Genomic DNA, 11,862 nt, shown 5'->3' on the forward strand with positions numbered 1-11,862 from the left:
TTTTATACACAAAAATCCCCCATTATTAATGCATTAATGGGGTGGTTTTATACACAAAAATCCCCCATTATTAATGCATTAATGGGGTGGTTTTATAATGCATTAATGGGGTGGTTTTATACACACAAATGCCCCATCATTAATGCATTAATGGGGTGGTTTTATAATGCATTAATGGGGTGATTTTATACACAAGTCCCCCATCATTAATGCATTAATGGGGTGGTTTTAGACACACAAGTCCAAGGGCCGTGGGCAGCAGGAGGACCCAGCAGGGCTGCTCATGGTGCAGCCAATGTCCCCTGGTTATTCCTGTTCTATAAGGAGAAAATGGATGGATTCCTGCACAGCCCAGGCAGCTGGAGGGCTTTGAGCAGGGCAGGGTGAGGGCTTTGAGGGGTTGGGACAGGCACAGCAGGACAGCCAGGCTTGAACTGCATAACATCTGACCTCAGTGGGATGCAGAAGAGGGAATGTTAAAAATGTTACAGTTGACCAAATACCCACTGGATTAGGAATTCCAAGAAAGGGCTTTGTGGATGAGGCTGGGGAGGGGATGAGGATTAGCAGAGCTCTGGCAGAGGCTGCTGGGGTGTTAGTGCAGGTGAGCAGAGCAGCTGGAGCAGGCACAGAGGCAGCAGGAAAACAGACTTGGAGGAATTAATGTGCTGGGCTGGAGAAAGTGCTAAAATCCACCAGGACAGGAGGCAGCAGGAGAATCCTAAACAAATCCACCATGATGACAGCTGTGAGACTACCACTGAAACAGTGCAAAGGGAGGGCTGCAGAGAGGGCTGAGGCTTGGACACCTTGCAGGAGGTGAAACACAGAGACAGCTGGCAGAGCAGCTCAGCTTCATCAGTCTTGGGGGAAAAGGGGTGAATGCAGGGGCAGGAAAGCTGAGCCACAGCCAAAGGCTCAGAGGGTTTGTGCAGCAACACCTCCCTGCCTCACAGAGCCAGACTCTGCCAAGTACTGCTCCCGACTGATTAACCCCAAATCCAATCCTAACTCTGTCCTCTTGAATTCAAGGTGGGAGGAGAGGAGAAGATTTGGCATTTATCAGTGAGATCTCTGCCTCTCAGCTGTCCTTCCCCTGGGGACAAGGAGGCAGTGACACCGAGGATGCCCAGGGGACACACACAGTTATGTGCCTTTGAGTCTGCCAGGGCCATGCCTCAGCTTGTTAAAAACCTCAGCAAAGGCCAAGGGAAGATCTCCTCAGGATCTGTACCTGTACCAGGCTCCTGTACCAGGCACCAAAGAAGGAAATAAAGATCTTAGTGTGCTGCTGACACTTTTCTTGGAGGGTTTGGGAACCCTGAGGGGTGGCAGGGGCTGAGCACAGGGATTGACCATCAGAACCAGCACTGCACTACACAACCACAGCAGGAGATGGGGGATGGCACCACACTGGGCTCAGGGTGTGCCAAGGAGTGCCCTGGGGGCTGAAGGGGGGATAACAGGGGCAGCTGGCAGGGGACCCAGGGGGTGGCTGCTGGGCCAGGGACACAGAGCCATCTGTGCTCACCCTGAGCCTGACACCTCCTTCCCATCATTTCCACCTCATTCAACAATCCTGCCTGCCCTGGCCAGTTCCACAAGTGCTACTAATGCATAAAACCTCCCAGTCCCCTGCAGTAGCTGCAGCCAGCCCAGCTATGGCCATGCACTGCTCCTCTCCAGCCCTGAGCACAGGGGAGGTGCTGTCCTGCCTCCAAAGGGTCCTGCTGCCTGCCTGGCCTGTGCCACCCCATCTGCCCTGAGGACACTGCTTGAACCATGAGGGAGGTGTTTGGGACATGGCCAGAATGCCACCATGCCTCTCCTGTGGCCCTGGATCACAGCCAGAATGTCACCATGCCTGCCCTGTGGCCTTCAGCAGCCATTCCTGTGTGGCACAAGCAGTCAGAGCAGCAGGGGAGATGCTGCAGGCCCTGCTGTGAAGGGGTTTTGGAGCCTCTAGGGCTCCCAAGCAGATTGTCCAGCACACAGCTGTGATGTGAACCCCCTCAAAGGCTGGCCCCAAAGCCCCAGCCTCATCTCCACGCCTACCTTGGCATCCAGGATGCTGGTCTCCACCCGGGCCACGCCCTGGTTCTCCCTGAACAGCTGGATCTTGCTGACCTTGCTGAACTCTGACAGCACCGTGGTGAGGTTGGTTTTCAGGTCGATGACGTGGCTGATGCCGTGCCGGGGTCCCACCAGCAGGGTGGTGGCTGGCTGTTTCTCATCCTGCTGGCACGTGGACAGACAGACAGACAGACGGGTGAACAGACACACCCAGCATGGCACAGCCGGCTCCTGGCTCCCTCCATGCAGCCCAGCCTCAGTGCTGGCAGCCTGGTCACGCTTAGGATGGCTTTGGCACCAGGCTGGTGCCACCAACCTGCTCCCCTGAGCGCCCGGGCAGAGCTGGGAGTGGTGTGCAGGGTGCCAGGGCTGTTTAAAGGTAAAGCTCTGAACGGAGTGTCCACATGAAATATTCAGGCTCACTGGTGTCACTACACTAAAGCAAGTGTGTTACAAATCTGTCTGACCTGACATTGCCTCTGAGAGGAGGAAGCAAGGGAGGGAGTGAATGGATTTCAGAAAAGAAGACCAAAGCTTGACTGGAAATAGGGATGTTTCTTGCTCTGGTCTAAAAGGATGTTTCAAGCCAGGTGTGGAGGGGAAGAGGAGCTGGGCAGAGCCTTGCAGAAGATAATAAGGGAATACTTTTTACCACTTCAACACAGTTCAGCTCACAGGCATTGCTTTGGTGTCAGAGATGGAATAAATGCTGTCTACCCAGGCAGTGTCAGGGGCAGGCTCTGAGTGCTCTGCCATGGCACCAAGCAGACACCATGAAGCTGTGCCTGCACTGATTTCCTGCAGGCAGCCCTTTGAGCTGTGAGGGGAGGGACAGAGCAGAGCAAAGGCTGCCCGAGATGGAACCCAGCAGGCAAAGCACAGAAAATGCTGAGACCATGGGTGGGGGTAAAGGGAGGGATGGCAGAGAGGTGGCACCTGTGTGAATCTACAAAATTAGAGTGTTTTGGGAAAGCTGCAAAAGGCAGGCCTCAGAGACAGTAAAACTGTGATTAGAGCTAAGCAGTAGCCCTGAGATAGGTCAGCAGAAAAATTATTTAAAAAGTAGAAAAGCAAGGACAAATAGAACAATGGTCTGTGTATTAACACTTGTCTAGAATAACTCCCTAAGCTACAGAGAAGTTTATCTAGCAAGATATTAAGAAGTTTGAAGCTTAATAATGGAGCTCTGTGCATTGTGTTTTAAGGCTTACAAGCAGGTACTGTATCCAAAATAAGCAAGCATTGCTTTAACAGAAGGTACCTGTGCTTATAGTGGTTGGATGGAACTACTGACAACGTGCTTTTGCTTTGTGTGATTGGTCAAAAAACTTAAAAAGTGAGTTGTAACATAAAGTTCTTTGTCTGCTGCCTGGGATGTGAGCTGCTGGCATCTTCCCATTGTCATAACCATGGAATGAGACTGATGCTGGAAAATAAAACAGCTCAAGGCATGTTCCCAGCAGTGCTGTCCTGTTTGTGATTGGTGCACAGCCCCCAGCTGGCAATAGCACCCACATGGGGACCTCTGGGTGGGAGTGGAGTGAGAGGGATGAGGGCTGAGCCAGGTGCTGTTTGTGCTGGTGGCTTTCCCCCTGCTGAGGTGGTTTGGTGAGCAGCGCAGATGAAGGATCACTGTGGCAGGGATCGGGCTGCAGCACCCGTGACAGGGCAGCAAGCCCAGCTGTGGGCAAGCAGGGACCACAGTGGCCTTGGCCAGGAGCTGCCCTCCTCCAGGATGGGTGGCAGGATGTGCCAGGGGATGACTGAGCTACAAACACATGCCTGAAACTCCTCCAGCTTCACTGAGCAGGTCATGTTGCTGTCCCACAGGCTGCAGGAACAGAGCAGCTCCTGACCCAATAAATCTGAAAACCCAACCTGCTGACAGCAGAGCATCCAAGGCTGTCTGGGTGGGCTTGGAGCTCAGCAGGGCAGAGCAGGGCACTGAGGGGAGTGATTTCTGTGGGAGCCAAGTGCCCCCCTGGCACAGGCAGGAGCAGGCACCCCCCAGCCCAGCCCGGGTTACCGTACCAGTCCCACGGTGTTGAAGAGAACCCCAGCGAAGGTGGGCAGCTCGTTCAGGATCCTCAGGTACTGCAGCTTGGCCTGGGCTGTGGAGACCTGACAAAACACACAGCTGATCACTGTGAGCACAGCAAAGGAGGCAGGAGGCTGGGGCAGAGCTGGGGCTCCCAGCTAGGGGGGCACAGCGAGCTGTCAGGCAGCTCTGGGCATGGTAGTGGGTCTGAGTCGGGGGTGAGGGGGGTCTGCACTCCCCTGCCAGCCTGGGCAGCTGTTGGGAGGTAAGTCAGAGCAGGGCACAGCCCGGAAGGAGCCCCAGTGCTTGGTGTATAACCCCCCTGAGATGTGCAACCCACCCTCCCTCCCCGGGGAGCTGTGAAGGCTGCAGGGACCAAGGCAGTGGCTCAGCTGCTGCCTCCAGAGCTTTCCAAGCCCAGAGCAGAGATAACAGCGAGCTGGTGTGTGCCACTTCAGCCAAGCCTCAGCTGATCTCAGCCCTGATCCTCACTGCACTCCCTGCAATCCACATCAGCTCCTGAGAGCCGATTCAGGAGAGGGAGACTCTACCTGGCTGTGGGATTTATCTCCCATCCCAGGGGATTTAATGAGTCCCTGAGGAGCTGGGGACATCAGGCCGCCACCCCCCAGCCCTGAACAGGGTCTCTGTGGGCTGGGCTCACCTTGGTGCCCCCAGGCTGGTGCTGGTGGGCTTTGAGCTGCTGCGAGAGGGATTTCCGGAGGCTCTTCTCTTTGATGAGCTGCAGGAGCGAGGGGGGCAGGAAGGGCTCCAGCCCCCACTCCTTCCTGTGGGGAGGGAAACCTGCATGAACTGCCAGCCCGGAGGCGCTGCCAGAGAGCACAGAGGGACATAAAACTGTCCCAGAGCATCCTCTTGCCGTCAGAGGGAGCTGGAGCCACACCAGCACTTCCTTGGCACCGCAGCCGGAGCAGCAGCAGCCCCCAGCTCGGGTCCCCAAGGGGATGGGACCTCAGGCTGGTGACACAGCCACCAGCTGCAGGCTGGGGAACAGCAGTGCCACGCTCTGCAGCAGACCCCAGCTCCCACTCATGTTCATGTAAAGTTAGGGATGCAGGGCAAATTCCCAAACGTCTTCTGGGGTGACCCCTCCCTCCTTCCTCCCTGTGCCGACTGGGCAAGGCCAGCCTGCACAGATGGACTGGGTCTGGGTTTAGGTCCCCCAGGAGCCACAGGAGGGCTGAGCCAGTCCCTGGTGACAGGCTGAGGTTACACAGCCACACAGCCTTCTCCTTGCCTTGGGTGCAGGTGGAAAACCAGCCCAGGTTCCTGTGCAAATGATCCTGGGCTCACAGCAAGTGTCCCCAGCCCAGGCTGCTGTGTGTCAGCGTGAGGAGGCCTTACACAGCCCCGTGCTGGGACCAGGGGTGGCTGTCCCTGCTGCCAAGCCCCTGAGCCACCACCCAGCTCAGAGCATCTCATGCTCCACACCCCAAAACATGGCTGTGACACAGGGACACGGGGAAGGGACAACAAAGGAGGGCTCTGTGGGAGCCTGGGGACAGGCAGGAGCACTCACTCCACGTTCTTGAGGGACACCTTCTGGCTGGGGCGGGTGGCTGAGACAGTGATGTAGATGTGGAGGGCAGCCAGCCCCAGCAGCATCTCAGGCTTGGGCTCTGTGCCGAAGCGCTCTCTGATCACATCATTGCGGCTCTGTGGGAGGGAGAAGAGTGTCCCCAGACAGCCCCAGGGACAGCCACTGCCTCCCGAGGGGCGCCACCACAGGGCCCAGCCTTGGCAGATGTGCAGCAGCAGCCCCCAGTGCCCACCTGGATGTACAGGTACTCGAAAGCTGCAGGGTCCCGGCGCAGCAGCTCCACCGGGTCCTTGGGGAAGAAGCTCACACGGAAGAGGCATCTCATGCCGTGGTAGTGTGTTCTTTGCACCACCTGTGGCAGGAGCAGAGGGAGCAGTGAGCCCAGGAACCATTGGCTGCAGAGCATGAGATGCCCTCTCCTCTCTTCTGGTGTTATATTTGATTTCTCTCCTCCATGCACCACCTTTCATCCCAACAACATGCCAGCCTTCCTTGGTGGGATAGCTTTGCCTGGTGCTGTGGGGTTTATGCCACTCAGGCTAATGTTTGCTCCATGATCCCCATTTTATCCCTGGTCTTATTGGCTCTCCCAGCCAAGGACGCTCATGAGTGCTGCCTGCAGCTGCCCAGGCTGGGGCACAGAGCAGCTCCATGGTGTTGTCAGGGTAGGGTAGATAAAACCCTGACTGTCTCCCTCTTTGGCAACTCTTTTCACCCCTGAGTCCGCAGGACCATGGCAGAGGCAAGGAGAGGCCAGAACACCCCACAGCACAATCCCAGCCTGTCACAGCACATGTCACAGCTCAGATGGCCACAATACACAGAGTATCACAATACAGTTTCAGAAGGCTTCAACCCAGACAGAGTAACATCAGGTCACTTCAGAAGGCTGTAAGCATCTCTTCTTTCTTGTTCTTTAGCCCAACCTTTTACACTCCTCATGTTGATGCCCTGCCCCTGTGTGCCCTCTGCTCCCTTTGGTGGTTGCTCAGCACACCTGGGCACCCCATGGCTCACTGCTGTCAGTGCTGCTCACCTGCTGCTCACAGCTGTGCCCACTGGGGATGGGGCTGGGCCAGCCCATCCAGTGACCCCAAACTGTGCCTGCAGCCCCACCCCAGTGACCCCAAACTGTGCCTGCAGCCCCATCCCAGTGACCCCAAACTGTGCCTACAGCCCCATTCCAGTGACCCCAAACTGTGCCTGCAGCACAGCCCCATCCCAGTGACCCCAAACTGTGCCCCTACACCATCCAAGCCCTCACTGGGGGAAGGGGAGGCTCTCTGTGCCCAGCCCCTCACTGGGGCCATCCCACCACCCTCCCACCCCAGCAGCTTACGTGGGCCAGGGGCTGCTTGTCCTGGAGCAGCAGGAAGCGGTGGCTCTGCTCGGGGCTGGAATACTCCAGGACCAGGGCAAAGTGCTCGATGTGCCTCAGTGACAGGCGGTCCTGCAGTGTCACCATCACGTCCTGCAAACACCACGGACAGCCCTGGGTGCCAGGCACTGGTGCTTCCCAAGGGGGAGCTGGGACGTCGCTGAGAGCCCACTCTGAGCCCCCTGAGAGTCCCTGGCAGCCGGGGCAGTGCCAGGATGAGGCTGAAAGGGTGCCCAGGGTGGCACCAGTGACCGTGCAGTGGGAGGTGACAGCAGCCTGGGCTAACCCTGGGTGTGCTGAGGGAACTGCCCCTGGCAGGGGCACTCACAGGAGATCCAGCCTGGCTGGAGGGCAGGCTCACAGCAGGGAGAGAAGTCAGAAGAGGCAGAGCCAGCAAAGCCCCATCCCTGCCAGCTGCAGAGCGTGCAGCCTGGGGAGGCAGACGGGCCATCCATCATGCCAGAGCGGCTCACAGCCAGCCCAGCGCTGCTGATCGTGCTCGGGAAGCAGAAATGGATCGGGCAGGTGGGAGGAGAGGAGAGCACGGAGCCCCGGGGGAGAGGAGGGGCTCACCTTCACAGTGGTTCGGCCATCGAACGTGAAGGATTTGATCTGCCCGTTCTCCAGGAAAACCTTCAGCACGTTGGGAATGAGGAGGAGAGCTTCTTTCTTCAACATGTCCTGGCATGTGGGGCCAGCAAAGGGGGAGGCGAGGAGGGTGGGGGGCACGGAGAGAGGAGGGAGGGCGGGGACAGAGAGTGTCAGTGATGGAGCACTCACTCGTGGCATCCTCTGCTGCTCTGGGCTTTGTGCTAAGAGGCACATTTCCCCTGGAAAGCCAGCGTTCTGAAGCGCAGAGCTGAGGCAATTCAGAGCTGCCTGACAGATTCACCTGCTCAGCTCCCAGCAGCTGCAGGAACAGAGCGCCTGGCTCTGCCCAGCACACCCCAGTGCCCGTGCCTGGCAGCCTGTCCCGCTCCCCAGCTGCTGTCCCAGACAGGAGGCATGGCTGGCGTGGCTCAGAGCTGATCCCCCCTTCCTGACCCTCACCCCAAGCCTATCCCCCCTCAGCCCTGCCCATCCCCTCTGCAGGAAGTTGGGAGAAGGCTGATTTTATTTGGTGAGAAGCTTTTCAATCAGATAATTACCTAATTGATTTTGCTTAAAAATAGAACGTGCTAGAAGCGCTTTACAGGGTTTTTTTTTCCACATTTGTTTTGTTGTTAACAAAACCTTTCTGCAATTAAGAGATAAAGGCACTGGGCTGTAGCTCTCCAGCTTCCACAGCCATTCAGCAGTGCCCTGGTCACCCTGCCCCACATAGAGGCATCCCAAAGCTTTTGGGATCAGGCTGGAAGCCACAGATCTTTCTTAGAGCAGGCACTGGCATTGCCTGGGTGTTCAGGGGGGCTCAGCTGAGACCAGGTTTCTGAGCCAGTCTTTGGAGCTCCTTCAGAGGGACAGGGGATAACCACAGAAAATCCCCTCAGCAATGACCCAACACACTGACTGTGCCCAAGGGCATCAGCCCTGTGGAGCTCTCCAGAGACAGCTGCTCTCACCTGCAGAGCCCAAAGCAGGCAAGAGGAGCCCTGTGGCCCCCAACTACCCCACAGGCCCTGGGGACCCCTCAGGGAGTGAAGCACAGGGAAGGCAGGGCAGGACTAGGCAGGACTTACTGGGTCTGTCTCACCGACCGTCACCTGCTCAGAGAATCGGACCTTGGCCGGGTTGGACCTGAGCTTTGCCTTCTTGGCTGCGCTGATGAAAGCGGATTTGGGGGACTGCAAAGAGAGCACTGGGTAAATCACCTGCCTGCCCTGGGAGCCATGGTGTGGGGAAAGGCAGACACACAGAGGAAACCCCTCTGGAGCCGGCCTGGTGATGGAGAGTGGGCAGGAAACCATGAGATGGGGAGGGTGGAAAGCAAAGCCCCTTGGCTGTGGTTACAGGGCCAGAAGGATGAGCAGCAGCCCCTGAAGTCACACCAGCAGCATCAGTGTGGCAGGGAGGCTGCACCCCAGTGCCTGGCAGCCCTTGTGCAGGCTGAGCTCCAGCAGATGTCAGCCAGGGCTTGCCTGGAGGCACTGGCACCAGCTGGATGAGACAGATGAACCCCTTGGTTGTGGTTTGCAGCCCCAGGGAGATGTCAGCACCCCGGGCACCCCTGCAGGATGTTCTGGTGGCAGTGCTGCACACACTGCAGCACAGAGACAGTCTGTGTGTGTCTGATGGTGCCAGCACCAGCTGAGCTGCCACCCGGGCCAGGAGGAAAAAAGCTTTTTTGGAGTGTGGCACACGCCCCTGCTCCTGACAGGGCAGTGCTGGGTGGGGCATCTCCTTTCTGGAGAGGAGGGGAGCACAGGGGAGCTCTCACACCTCTCTCCCAACATTAAAGACTCCGTGAAGCACAGACTGTGCCTCTGGCGTGACAGCTCAGTGTGCCCCAGGGCACCATCAGCATCCCCAGCCCTTCCAGCTCCCCAGGGACTCCTGGGCCAGCAGTGACCGCTCCCTGCCACCCCTGGCACGGTGGGTTACTCCATCACACACACAGGATGGGGATATTTTCCCTCCCTCCCTCCTGGTGACAAGGACAGGGAGATGCTGCACGCCAATGACCCCAAGGGGCCGTGGCAGCTCTCAGACCCCACGGCCTGGAAGAGCCTTGGGCTGCTGGGACATGGCCCCAACAAATCAGCTGAGCTGCCTGAGTGGTCTCCAGGTCTCTCAGGGTCTCCAGGGACCCTGCCTTGGTGTCCAAAAGTGCTTCTGACCCCTGTCCTGGCTCCCCTGGAGCTGGCCATGGCCCTGCCAGTCTCACCTGGTGGGTGTGCAGGACCGTGAGGATGATGAAGTCCTTGGCGTTCCTGTGACAGAAAGGAGAAATGAAGATGGACGGGGCCTCATGGTGATGGACCTCAATATGTGCAGCTGGCTACTGAGAGCACATCCCACCCTTCCAGCCCAGTGCTGGCCGGGACCTTTGTGGGCTCCTTGGGGTGCTTGACAACGTGGCTGTGGATTCTTTCCCACTTCTTGGCCAGCTGGGGATGGCTGTGGCACTGGCTTCAAGGGTCTCCCCCTGCTCAGGCTGGGAGTTCCCCACCCAGCAGTGAGCACTGGTGCCGTGGGTGCACACTGGCACTGCGAGGCTTTGGGCACTATGGGCACAGCAGCCTGGCATGAGCCCCTCCCCAGGGGCGTTGTCCTCACCTGACAAGCTCGATGAATCTCTCCCTGGGGGCTTCACTCACATCCTCATCGTTGATGGCCAAGATCTGGTCTCCTGGCAGGAGTTTATCCTCAGAGGGGCCGCCTGCCAGGAGAGAGGGTCAGGGCCAACCCAGGCATCCCGGAGCTGCGGGGCGGAGGGGAAGCACGGGGGTCCCAAGCATCCCCAAAGCATTTGCCCACCTATGTGGCCGTGGAGGACGCCCTGCAGCAGGCCCAGCAGAGGGGACAGGAGAGGACAGGAGCCCAGGGAGGGAAGCAGGGCTGTGTGTCCCGGCACGCTGCCGCCGTGTCCAGGAGCAGCCCCACACCCTACCTGCAGCCACCGAGCGCACCACCACGGGCCTCTCGCTGCCAGCCACGAAGCCGAATCCGAGGAGGGGGTGGCGCTGGACCGTCACCTGTCGGAGCGTGGCCGGAGGCAGCTGCCCACATTCCATATCATCGCCACCGCGCTCCTCCGGCATCACATGGCTGCGCTGCAGGCACAGGGACAGGCTGCGTGTCAGGAGCCCCTCCGAGAGCCCTGCCTGCCGCTCCGAGCCCTCGGGGGCTGCGGGACAGAGAGCTCCCAGCCCCTTCCTGAGGCAGCCACAGCCCCGATCCCCCTGCAGAGCCCCCAGCCCCTTCCTGGGGCAGCCACAGCCCCGATCCCCTTGCAGAGCCCCCAGCCCCTTCCTGGGGCAGCCCCGATCCCCCTGCAGAGCCCCCAGCCCATTCCCGGGACAGCCACAGCCCCGATCCCCCTGCAGAGCCCCCAGCCCATGCCCGGGACAGCCACAGCCCCGATCCCCTTGCAGAGCCCCCAGCCCCTTCCTGGGGCAGCCCCGATCCCCCTACAGAGCCGTGCTGATCCGTGCCACAGCACCGGCAGGGGACACTGATGGAGGTGCCACTTAAGAGTAAATCACATCTCTTCCAGCACCTCACTGTCCCTGCAGAGCTCCCAGCCCCTTCCCGGGGCAGCCACAGCCCCGATCCCCCTGCAGAGCCGAGCTGATCCGTGCCTGTCCCCGTCACTGCACTGGCAGCTCAGGTAGGGGACATTGATGGAGGTGCCACACGAGGGAAAATCACAACATCTCTCCCAGCACCTCACTGTCCCTGCAGCGCTCCCAGCCCCTTCCTGGTCCGGCCACATCTCCGTTCTCCCTGCAGAGCCGTGCTGTTCACTGCCTGTCCCTGCCACGGAGCCGTGCTGCTCCATGCCTGACCGTGCCACCGCACCGGCAGCTCGGGCAGGGGACACTGATGAAGGTGCCACTGAAGGGTGAATCACACTGTCCTCTCCCAGCACCCCACTGTGCCACCCCTGCCCTCATGAGATGGGACATCTCTGTGGGGTAAAGCACTGCTGGTGTGGCTCTGGACATTCCCTGAGGGTCAGGGCAGACAGCAGCAGACTGAGAGCTCTCTCTGCCGTTCTGCAGAGCTTTCAGAGCAAACCCCAGGGTTGGCTTATTCATGCTGTGTAACACAGCTCAACAGTATCAGAGATAAGTGAAAACAAGTTTAGCCAGTCTAAAAACTGGGATTAAGGCAGGCTCAGCTGTGCTGCTACAACCAAATCTCCACCAT

At 58.7% G+C, this 11,862-nt stretch overlaps 1 protein-coding gene across 1 annotated transcript in view; it reads right to left on the bottom strand.

The window, feature by feature from the left end:
• FRMPD3 (FERM and PDZ domain containing 3) overlaps window positions 1-10,369 on the bottom strand; it is a 30,256-nt gene extending 19,887 nt beyond the window's left edge. The window contains exons 1-10 of the mRNA XM_059482958.1: window positions 10,267-10,369; window positions 9,875-9,920; window positions 8,730-8,834; window positions 7,624-7,731; window positions 7,012-7,143; window positions 5,905-6,024; window positions 5,652-5,788; window positions 4,776-4,899; window positions 4,105-4,194; window positions 2,056-2,238 (exon numbers count right to left, since the gene is read on the bottom strand). Coding sequence (XP_059338941.1) covers window positions 2,056-2,238; window positions 4,105-4,194; window positions 4,776-4,899; window positions 5,652-5,788; window positions 5,905-6,024; window positions 7,012-7,143; window positions 7,624-7,728 — 891 coding nt within the window. The 5' untranslated portion in view covers window positions 7,729-7,731; window positions 8,730-8,834; window positions 9,875-9,920; window positions 10,267-10,369. The remainder of the gene's footprint in view (window positions 1-2,055; window positions 2,239-4,104; window positions 4,195-4,775; window positions 4,900-5,651; window positions 5,789-5,904; window positions 6,025-7,011; window positions 7,144-7,623; window positions 7,732-8,729; window positions 8,835-9,874; window positions 9,921-10,266) is intronic.
• Between the last annotated feature and the right edge of the window lie 1,493 nt (window positions 10,370-11,862).

This window comes from Ammospiza nelsoni, chromosome 15, assembly GCF_027579445.1.
Source record: "Ammospiza nelsoni isolate bAmmNel1 chromosome 15, bAmmNel1.pri, whole genome shotgun sequence".
NCBI lineage: Eukaryota > Metazoa > Chordata > Aves > Passeriformes > Passerellidae > Ammospiza > Ammospiza nelsoni.